Below are 11290 nucleotides of genomic sequence, written 5' to 3' on the forward strand. Positions count from 1 at the left end.
TTATACTGAACTATGCCCTCAAGACAACTTTGTCTGTTAATTGCCAAATATTATGAGGATCAAGAGACTGACAATTTGGCATGAGTTTGTTAAGTTCTCCAAGTCCGTTTCTTTACCTTCTTAATCTATCTAGATATGGTTAAGTTCGCAACTCAGGTCTCTGTACTATACTACTGCTGTATTAATGTAAACCACACCACAAGACAAAAGAGTAGGAAAGCAATAGCATACATGCTTGTGTTCATTGTAATCAAAGGCTATAAGTATCAGAGAACCACAACTTGGCATGAGGTAGAAAGTCTCGGAATGGTACGGAGTTCCTTGAGAATGACAGTTTCTTCCTTCATTCTGGAATCATCTAAGCATAGGGTTAGTTTCTTAAGGATTGTTGATTTCTCAAACACTACTAAGCATAACTAAGCAAGCAAAAATATATATATATATATATATATATATATATATATATATATATATCGAAGGACAAACAATGATATTCTCTCTTCGATTTCACCAAAAATTTCTAAGTCATGGGTTCGTAAATTCGTAATGGCATAGTTACTGAATCAACTACCCCAATCAATATAATTCAATTAATCAAACTACAAAAGAACATTTATCAACACATAAAAACTCAACTCAAGCAATGGGTTCAATCAAAGTATATACCATGCAACAATAACCAATAGATTCAAGCCATATGTTCAATTCAAATCATAGACAGAGCAACAATCAAAAGAATTTTCAGTGCATGGATTCAAATCATAGACTATGGCACCAACGAGTATATTCAATCTCCATATATGTTCAGTTCAGATCATAGAGACATCATAGACGATGCAAGCAATAAGCTATATTCAGGTTAGCATTAGACCACACAATACAGAGATTCAAGTAAACAAAAAGCACGACACAACCAATATATTCAAACCATAGCTTTAAAGCATATACCACATAACAACAAATAATCTCAAGCTGTAACTTCTAAGCATAGATAAAGCAACAACCAAAAGAATTCAAGCCATGGGTTCGAATCATAGACTATGGTGTTGACTGGTTCTCCAGCTACCACCCGCAAACGCTGCGTTTGCGGGTGGTAGCGGTTGCTAGCGATTGGAACCAATCAGAAATTTAAAAAAATAAGATTATTTGTGAAAAATATTAAAACAAATCACTAGTGACTCTTCTCAACTCTCACTTGACCATTCCTACCGATGCAACTACTGACCCACGATCTAAGAGAAAGGAGAAAAGATCTACGATCTAAAGCATATGTTTTGTCATTTATCAAATTACTTGATCAAACATTTAAACTTTTGGTGAAAAGCCAAATGCATAAAGGAATAAGTATTTCAATATGATTTTTTTTTGAATAATTATTATTTTAATAAATTTTAATTATAAATCAAGTTTAATAAAAAAATTGATGTTTTTAAACATTTATATATTAGATATCACAATTATTATGTTCCAACTGCTATTGCACCCACTGGTCAACCAGTCGTAAACCTCTCGCAAACGCACCAATTTTAAACCGCTAAACCAGTCATTCAAAACTTTTAATAACGCTTGAAACCGCAATTGCTCACTTCCGCAATCTCCCGCAACCGCAACCGCAGCATTTAAACGAGTCAGACCCTATACGCAAACTTAAGTGGGTGTGAATGTAAGAATAATTGGGCTTCTAATGGGCTATTGGATGTTTTTTAGACATCTAAAGTATTGTTCGTCTATCTTCTTTATTTAAGTAATATAGGTACTTTTTGTACGTAGCTGCAAGTTCTCGAAACGTGTCCTCACTACATAGGATACTCACACGTGATGTACATATGATCTCGCACGCACACGATCTTTGACTTATGATCTTTCCTTTATCCCAGTACTAGAGAGTAGTAGTAAACACATGCTCTCTCTAGAGAGGGACGTTTTACATGCTGCACTTGACTTATTCGTCTTTGGTCAAGCAGGATTACTTATTTGTTAATTTTATAATTAGCTTTAATTAATTACTACAAACAAAGGTGACCGGCATAAACGGAAGCAGTGGGTCCTTGTTGTCTTTGCACTGCCCTGCAAAATCCGTGCTTCAAATCATAATAATAATCGCTTTATAATTAGTGTTTGTTTTGCTCTATTTATTTATTTAGTTTTTAATGGTTTCCTTAATAAAATACTCATTAGTCATTACGGATTTATTATAAGTTTATATATCTATTTTTTTTATCATAAGTTTATATAATAATCGCTCCACAAGTATAATAATTTTGTTAGTGATCACTGATCATCGGTCATCTTTTTAATCATCTTAAATTATGATATGCTGCTGATTCATTTCTATGGTCTTTTCAATATTTGTATCTTTGCTTTACCAGAAAAGAAAAAAATGTTTGTATCTTTGGCTTTTATGTTATAGATATTTTTAAACAACATAAATAAAATGTTCATACACAACGCGTATTTATTTATTTAGTTTTTAATGGTTTTCTTAATAAAATACTCATTAGTCATTACGGATTTATTATAAGTTTATATATCTATTTTTTTTTATCAAATATTATAAGTTTATATAATAATCGCTCCACGAGTATAATAATTTTGTTAGTGATCACTGATCATCGGTCATCTTTTTAATCATCTTGAATTATGATATGATGCTGATTCATTTCTATGTTCTTTTCAATATTTGTATCTTTGCTTTACCAGAAAAGAAAAAAATGTTTGTATCTTTGGCTTTTATGTTATAGATATTTTTAAAAAACATAAATAAAATGTTCATACACAACGCTTATTAAAATTTTTAATTAACGGTATATCGCTAAAAATGTAATGAAAACATGACAAACAGTTCTTTAAAAAACATTAAATTAGTATTTCGTTATAAATTATACAAACGGAAAAACTCATAATATTTATCATGACTTATTAATAAGAAGTAAGAACAAACAATAAAACATGGGTGTGGTCTTCATTTCATAAGCTTTCTTTATTTGTTGATTTTTTAATAATTAGTTTTCTTATTAATAAAATTTTACATAAGTTTTATTTTCAAGAAATGGTGTATGCTTTAATAAGTACTATATAAAAAAACTAGTTTGTAATCGACAGAGATAAGAACCAAAAACTTAAAACTTCTTTGAAAAGAAAAAAAACTTAAATATGCTTTTGCTTCTTAACGGTATGTTCTCTAATTTTATTATTGGTATAGTTATGATTTGTAGCTAATATTTGTATAATCCCCATTTCATTGTGAGGAGTTGGGACAATACTATTGCCTTCAAGGAAGCTGCACTAATGGAATTTTCCTGCACCTGTAGGCAAGCAAATATTCTTATTTATATTTGCTTCCAAGAGGTTCAGTTTTTTTTTTAAAAATTGTCGCATTACTAAGTGAAAAAAACAGTTTATATCTTTTGCATTTCTATGTTAAAGATAAAAATATGAATAAATTTCAATACAAACCGCTTATTTAGAATTAGTGGTTTAGCACTAAAATGAAAACATGAAATAAAATAGCTCTTTTAAAAAGAAAACTTTAAATTAACATATTTCATTGTAAATTATATATACAAACAGCAAACTCATAATATTTATTTTCGTCTTATTAATAAGAAGTAAGAACAAACAATAAAACATGGGTGCGGTCTTATTTTCATAAGCTTTATTAAGTACTATAAAAAAGAAAACTAGTTTGTAATTGACAGAGATTAGGAACCAAAAACTAAAAACTTCTTTAATTAAAAAAAAAATAATTGAGTGTTTTGTTTCTCGTGTTTTTTATTCATATGAAGAAAAATGAAGATCCTTACTTTTATAATCTTACTATAATAGCAAAACAAAAATCCTTAAATTCAGCTATAACGGGATGAAAAAAAAATTTAAATGGAAATGTCATGCTTACTTAGCTTTTTGTTGGCCACGTCTTTCTTTTAAAAGACAATGTGTAAAAGATATGATCATTGTGATATGTGAAAGCCTACACTATATAGTATGGTGTGTATACGTAGTAGTGTAGTACTATCAATATACACTCTTGTTATTAGTTTAACTAGATTATCACCCGCGAGAAAAGTTTTTAATTTTATTTTTTATTTACTAATATATTATTTTAATACTAATTTTGTTAATGTATTTTTCTTTTGTTAATTTTAGTGATTTAGTATATAATTTGTGTATACCGCACAACAATTGTTATTTAATACAATCTTAGTTAAATTAGTTTGATTCAACATATTTTATATTGGTATTGTTAAAAGAGTAAAATAAGGATTTAACCTATATTAAAGTATCATATTAATGATATTTAATTTTTAATATTATCAATTTAATCATGTAATGTATATAACTCATTTGTGTTATTTTAAAAATTCAATATGTTTAAATATTTATAATTTTAAACATTTTATTAAGTTTAGATATATCAGTTACAAATTATAAACTTCTTAAAATTTTATAATTTACTATACATGTATGTTAAACACACACTTTTTATATTAATTGAGTAATATATGTTTGTTTAAAAAAAAATCACAATATATACCAGAAAAAACACATTTTATTAACTTTATGTATTATATGATGATTCATTAAATTTAAAATTTAAAATCAAAAAAGATGATAGGAGAATAATTTTTTATATGAAATAAATCTTCTAAATATCTATATTAATTATAGAATATTATATATGGATATTTGAAATATTTTAATAATGTTTGGTTATAAAGATAATATAAAGAATTAACTAAACCTGTTTAGAATATGAACATAAACATTAAATGACAATAAATGCAAAAACTTTCAAAAAAAATATTTTTGAGCAAAAACTGCTGCAAAAATACTAGTATATATAGTTTACAACAAATGGACAGGATGCATATTGATGCATAATTATGCTTATAAATGCCATAAATTGATGTGTATAATAAGTCATTTGGGTTAATAAAGAGTAGTTTTTAATAATTGTTTACAAATGTTAGAAAACCTTCGAAAATACAATATACATCGTCGCTCCCAAGTTTTTCGATTGTGTACGTATATTCATAGTTTGTTCCTTAAAACTGGAAACTCCAATACATAGCCTATAATCTCATATTTAATGACAGTAATGTAATGTAAGTATGTAATAATGTAACGTAACGTTACTACGAGAGAATTGTTTTTGTCTTTAGAAGAGACAAAAAAAAAAAAAAAGAGTACCAATCAAAAAAATAAAAGGAGTGGGAGACAAGAGGGTGAAAAAATGTGGTATAGCAACAGGACGGTGACGCATGATGTGAAAGAAAGGAAGAGCGGGTGATGATGGAGTTAGGTGACAGGCATGTCAACAGTGAAGCTGCAAAGCCTGATTTGTTTTGTTACCCTTCTCTTTAAGCGTGCTACTTCCAACGTGTCACCTTTGATCATGACCTTCTTCTTCAATACTCTTCAATACACTTATTCTAATGTACATGTTATTGTTATTATTTGTGTCATTCCTCTCGATCGTTTTCACACTGATTGTGTTCTTAGAATTTTGTTCCTCGTGCAATCGCCTCACTAAATGTTACTATTTCAACTCGATGTTTCAAGTCAATATTTGCATAACTTTGGATATGTATGACTATTTGTAACACCTAGTCTTCATCGTCATCATCGACATGGTAAATTGATAAACTGCATATATTTCGTGCATTTTATTTATATATATATATATATTAAAGTTTTCTTATAGGCTTTACTATATAAATAATTTAATTATTTGACCATTCAATCATTAAACAAAACAAATCAAGGAGTAGTTAGTAGTAAATAATTATTTTTCACTTGTTAACTGTCTGGTAAATTTCGTAATTTTCACCCCTTGAATAATTAATGCTCTGTCTTACTTTTCTCAACCCATTGGTAATTTTTTTTTGGAAATATGCATATTTTTTGACAGACAAATTTTAAACAGATACGTGGTCCCATAACTATTGAAACTCAGATTATATAGAAAAAGTTAATTAAATTCAATAGGTATTTTAGACCACTCAGCCTCTTCCATATTGGATGGTCCCATTTCTATTAAAATCAAAATCATAACCAAAAAAAAAAAAAAAAATCTGTTATATTCTTGAATTACTTTGAAAATTTTAATAATTGATACTATATTTACTGATAAAACATATAATAATATTTGTAATAAAAAAATTAATAAACACACGCATGTTATTTGTGGACATTTTTTTTTGTAATAATAGTAAAAAAAATTTTAAGCTTCTTTACAAACCAGAAACCTGAAACCATGTTACCTGTAACAACGACATGTATTTATTATTATATCTCTGTGAAGATCTAACGACTGAGAGTCTCTCTCACTTACTCACTCTCAACCGTCAGATCATCTTACTGTAGTCCACATCGCATGCAAACAAAACTTGATTCATCCTTAATGCCCATGCTTTTGTAATTTATTACGAAAACTGCCACTCCTTCCATGTTTTTTGTTTTTTGTTTTTTCTCTTCTTCTTGATTCTTGAACACTGCGCTTTTTGTTAGCTTTTTTCTCTCTGGTTCATTTTCCATGGAAGGACCTTGAGCTCTGCTTCTCTTCTCTCGTCAAAGTTCGTGTCTTTTTTTCACTATACACACACTCTCTCTCTCTCTCTCTCGTTTATTTGATCTTCTATTGTGTTCTTCGTCTTCTCCTTCTCTCTCAAGGTACTAGTTTCAGCTTCTATGTACTGTTTTTGAAATCTGCTTCTGTAGTTTCAATTTCAATCTGGGTTTGTTTCTTTTGTTCTCGTAGCTTCTGTGGATTTATAATCTGGGTTTACTTCTTTTTGTTTTCTCCTAAAGTAAGTGTTTTAGTTGTGATTTTGAGCTGAGTAAAATTTTGGGGGAAAATGCAGAGGAAATTAGGGCACAAAATTGTTGTTTCTCTGCTCTTTGTTTCATGAAAAGTGATTAATTTTGGGGTAGATGAGTTCCGGGGACGAAAAAGTTGAATTTGGACTATGAATCCTAAGTTAAAGTTTCTAACTTTATTTTACTTGTTAAGCAAATTTGACCCAATTCTTCTTTTGCTGAAACCCTAGTTTTTTATGGGGTTCTTCTTGACTCTGAACCAGTGATCTATGTCTTCTATTTAGCAGCTTTTGCCTTTTTGTAGTTTAGATTGTTTTAGAAAATAGTGATACTTGCTGCTTGAGCTTTGTTGAGATTGTAAATTATGTTCATGCAAATGCAGATTTATGTGAAATTAGTTTGATTTTGTGTTGTTGTTGTTGTTGTGATGCTAAGCAGATAAAAACAAAGTCCTGCAAAAAAATTGAGATCTGATGTCTTATCGATTACTAAGTGTGGATAAGGAGGAACTGGATATATCACCACCTGGTTTGAAAGAACGTAACTACTTAGGCCTCTCTGATTGCTCCTCTGTTGATAGCTCAACCATTCACAATCGTGTTCAAGATGGTGAGAAGAGCAATCTCAATTTCAAAGCTACAGAACTGAGGCTAGGTCTTCCTGAGTCTCAATCTCCCGAGAGAGAAACTGATTTCGGTTTGCTAAGCCCGAGAACACCTGATGAGAAACTTCTCTTCCCGCTCTTACCTTCTAAAGACATTGCTGCTTCTGCTACTATAGGGCACAAGAATGTTGTTTCTGGAAACAAAAGAGGATTCGCTGACACTTGGGACGAGTTTTCGAGTGTTAAAGGTTCTGTTAGACCAGGAGGAGGAATCAACATGATGTTGTCGCCGAAAATTAAAGATGTCCCGAAGAGTATTCAAGAAGAAAGATCTCATGCTAAGGGTGGTTCGAACAATGCACCAGCTGCCAAGTGTGTATTATGTTATGAACTGGTTTATGAGTTTTATGGTTTGTTTATGACTCAAGACTGAATCTTGTGGTAATCTATCTGTTGTTTGCAGGGCACAGGTTGTTGGTTGGCCTCCAATCAGATCATACAGGAAGAATACGATGGCTTCTTCTACATCGAAGAACACTGATGAGGTTGATGGGAAACCTGGTCTTGGTGCTTTGTTTGTGAAAGTTAGCATGGATGGTGCTCCTTATCTGAGAAAGGTCGACTTGAGAACTTACACTTGCTATCAACAGTTGTCTTCTGCACTTGAGAAAATGTTCAGCTGCTTCACTCTTGGTGAGAATTGTCTCTATTTATTAAAGCAAATCCTTGGTTACTTTGTATAAAGAAATGAACAAACAAAAAAGTGATTTCGTGTCTTGTCTGTGATCTCCCAGGTCAATGTGGACTTCATGGTGCTCAAGGGAGGGAAAGAATGAGCGAGACCAAACTGAAGGATCTCCTTCATGGATCAGAGTTTGTGCTTACCTACGAAGACAAAGACGGTGATTGGATGCTTGTTGGAGATGTCCCGTGGGAGTAAGCTTCTCTTGAACTTGCAACTTTAGTAACTTTGTGGGTTATTTGAGTTGTTCTCGGTTGATTCAGACTACTGAATATGTCCATCTTTAGGTTTTTGTTACTGCTCAAACGTTGAATGAATCCTTGTTAAATCCTATTTGCAGGATATTTACTGAAACATGCCAGAAACTGAAGATCATGAAGGGCTCTGATTCTATTGGGTTAGGTAAGCCATTTACTTTGACTGCATCTTTCCCCTTAATATGAATACATTACTCAGTGGCTCACTCAATTAAGTGTTGTTTTCTTTGGTCTCAGCTCCAGGTGCAGTGGAGAAATCGAAGAACAAAGACCGGGTTTGAAACAAAGAAGCTCAAGACATAAAACACTATGCACAGTTCCAATGTTTAAGTCTTCTTTACTGATGTTTGAAAACTCTCTTTAGTATTTTACTAATTTATGTTGTAAGACTTTGGAATCTCTTATTTGTGTGTGTGTGCTTGTTCCAGAACAAATACATTCTTCTTATGTGTGTTTCTTCTACCTTCTTCTTATTTGGAATCTCCAAGACTTTTTTTCTCAATAGTTTAAATTGAAGACCTACTTTTACTTTTTGTCTAATTATACGCAAAGTTTTGATTTGTTTATTGGTAGTACAAAAGTCTCTTAGATAATTAGGATAAAAGTTGGTTATTGATGGGTAATCCTGTATATAAAGAGCCTTTTATCACACAAAGTGGAATCTCAAATGATGGTTTCTTCCATGTGTAAAACAAGAAATTGTGTAAATCTAGATTACCTTTAGACTAATCCCAATTATTTATCTTCTACAACTTTCTTACAAGAGTTAATTATATATTAGAAAAATAACATGTTTGGACTAAATATCTAAATCTTTGACATACCATCTCTTATATATGGCCTTTAGTGCTCCAAAGTGAATCCATTCAAATTTTTTTATAGCAAAGTTTGTTAAACCGAAACCAACTTTTGTTTTTACATCTAAGATTATGAATTTATTTTTCTTATAATTCGATTAACTTGATACATTTACACAAACTAATGTGATTGCTACAAGAAGAATATATAGTTCTCACTGTATATGGAGTTAAATTTTGGTTCTAAAGTGTTACTATTCATATTCTGATTTTTTTATTCCCTTTAAAAAGAAGAATATAATAATATTTTTTGATATTTCGACATCAGTTGTCAAATTAAGAGTCTTATCACATGTGGTTGGTTTGCACAAATGTAGCACTTCTAAGTGAGTTTGTGGTTAGTGCACTTCATCATTGACTTTTATTTCTAATTTTGATTTGTTTTGCAATTCGTAAGAACAATTATATCAAACACATTTCTTTTTTTTTGTCAACATATCAAGTATGTCTTGTTAATGCTTTTCTTCCATACGAACCACTAATTTCTTTTATCAACTTGACTCAACCAAAATATATAATTTAGTAATTTACCAAGTAGTTGTAACTTGTAGACACACATAAAAATTAGTTTTTACCAAGTAGGAGATTGTTGTATCACAATATATAACTTTTAGTAGTTCTTTATACTAAGTATTGAATTATTCTTTTAATTTAACTATATTATTACAAGAATTTTTGTGATATTTGTTTAATTTCTTGTCAACTCAATACTTGAGGTATATTAAACTTTAGTGCCATAGTATGAATATTGGTCCCAATATTTATACCATTAGAAGACGTGATGGCTCTAGTCCTCACCCTTCCACATGCAAAAACCAAACGTTCAATGAATTACAACCTTGAGTGAGTTATATGAGATTTTTTATGATACGTTTTCCCATCTTTTAGATCGTAATAAATACATTTTTTTTTGTTACAAGATGTGATAATCTTTTGGCATATAGACTTGCTAAATCCAGTCTTTAACATGCTTATTTGTACCAGTTTAATCGATTTAATTTAATTAAATATATTTATTTATTATTATTCATAACCACTTCGAAATCCTAGTTTTTAAAATTTTAATTTAACTATATTATTACAAGAATTTTTGTGATATTTGTTTAATTTCTTGTCAACTCATTACTTGAGGTATATTAAACTTTAGTGCCATAGTATGAATATTAGTCCCAATATTTATACCATTAGAAGACGTGATGGCTCTAGTCCTCACCCTTGGACATGCAAAAACCAAACGTTCAATGTATCACAACCTTGAGTGAGTTATATGAGATTTTTTATGATACGTTTTCCCATCTTTTAGATTGTAATAAATACATTTTTTTTTTGTTACAAGATGTGATAATCTTTTGGCATATAGACTTGCTAAATCCAGTCTTTAACATGCTTATTTGTACCAGTTTAATCGATTTAATTTGATTAAATATATTTATTTATTATTATTCATAACCACTTCGAAATCCTAGTTTTTAAAAATAATTTTTTTCTTAATTATTTAACATAAACTAAATAAAAATTACACACGATTTAGAAAAAATGATTAATGAAAGAAAAAGTAAGTTTCCATTTTATATATAAATAGTTTTTACAATTTATGACCGGTTGGATTGCATTTTTAATCTATAATAAAGAAATTGATCAAATAATAGATTTGAAAGTTTTGGTTATACAAAAATCTGGTTTCGTTATATATGTACCTTAGGATTTGGTAGCTAGGGATACCTATACAATATAGTTTACATTATATTGGTCTTTTCCTATCAAAGATATTTGGTTTTTGCCAAACAAAATTGTCATCTTCAAAGTTTAAACACAAACTAACATAGGATATAAGACGTCACCATTTTGTTTTTGTATAAAGATTATATTATCTACTAGGTTTTCACCCGCGGTACACCGCGGAACTAAATTATAAATTACTATATTTTAAATAATAATTTTTAATATATTTAGTTTTCAAATTTTCAATTAATTATCTTTTATCTAATTAATTTATAATTTTGTTTAGAAT

At 29.8% G+C, this 11290-nt stretch overlaps 1 protein-coding gene across 2 annotated transcripts; it reads left to right on the top strand.

Annotated features, from left to right (window-relative positions):
• Positions 1–6265: 6265 nt before the first annotated feature.
• On the top strand, positions 6266–8924 carry LOC104751905 (auxin-responsive protein IAA8). 2 transcript variants are annotated; one of them, XM_010473957.3, is made up of 6 exons: positions 6266–6672; positions 7258–7795; positions 7887–8116; positions 8218–8359; positions 8506–8567; positions 8660–8924. In XM_010473957.3, the coding sequence occupies exons 2-6, from the start codon at positions 7293–7295 to the stop codon at positions 8701–8703; spliced, it is 981 nt and encodes a 326-aa protein (XP_010472259.1). In that variant the 5' UTR covers positions 6266–6672; positions 7258–7292; the 3' UTR covers positions 8704–8924. The 2 variants fall into 2 exon arrangements, with proteins under 2 accessions (XP_010472259.1, XP_087349033.1); XM_087492907.1 differs by lacking the exon at positions 8506–8567 and having other exon boundaries at positions 6424–6672; positions 8218–8387; positions 8622–8924.
• Positions 8925–11290: the final 2366 nt, after the last annotated feature.

This window comes from Camelina sativa, chromosome 16 (assembly GCF_030686135.1).
Source record: "Camelina sativa cultivar CO46 ecotype springtype chromosome 16, ASM3068613v1".
Lineage (NCBI taxonomy): Eukaryota > Viridiplantae > Streptophyta > Magnoliopsida > Brassicales > Brassicaceae > Camelina > Camelina sativa.

Coding starts and splice junctions, on each gene's coding strand:
- LOC104751905 (XM_010473957.3), top strand. CDS start 7,293: ATGTCTTATCGATTACTAAGTGTGGATAAGGAGGAACTGGATATATCA. Junction 7,796..7,886: donor AACAATGCACCAGCTGCCAA/GTGTGTATTATG, acceptor TGTTGTTTGCAG/GGCACAGGTTGTTGGTTGGC. Junction 8,117..8,217: donor GTTCAGCTGCTTCACTCTTG/GTGAGAATTGTC, acceptor GTGATCTCCCAG/GTCAATGTGGACTTCATGGT.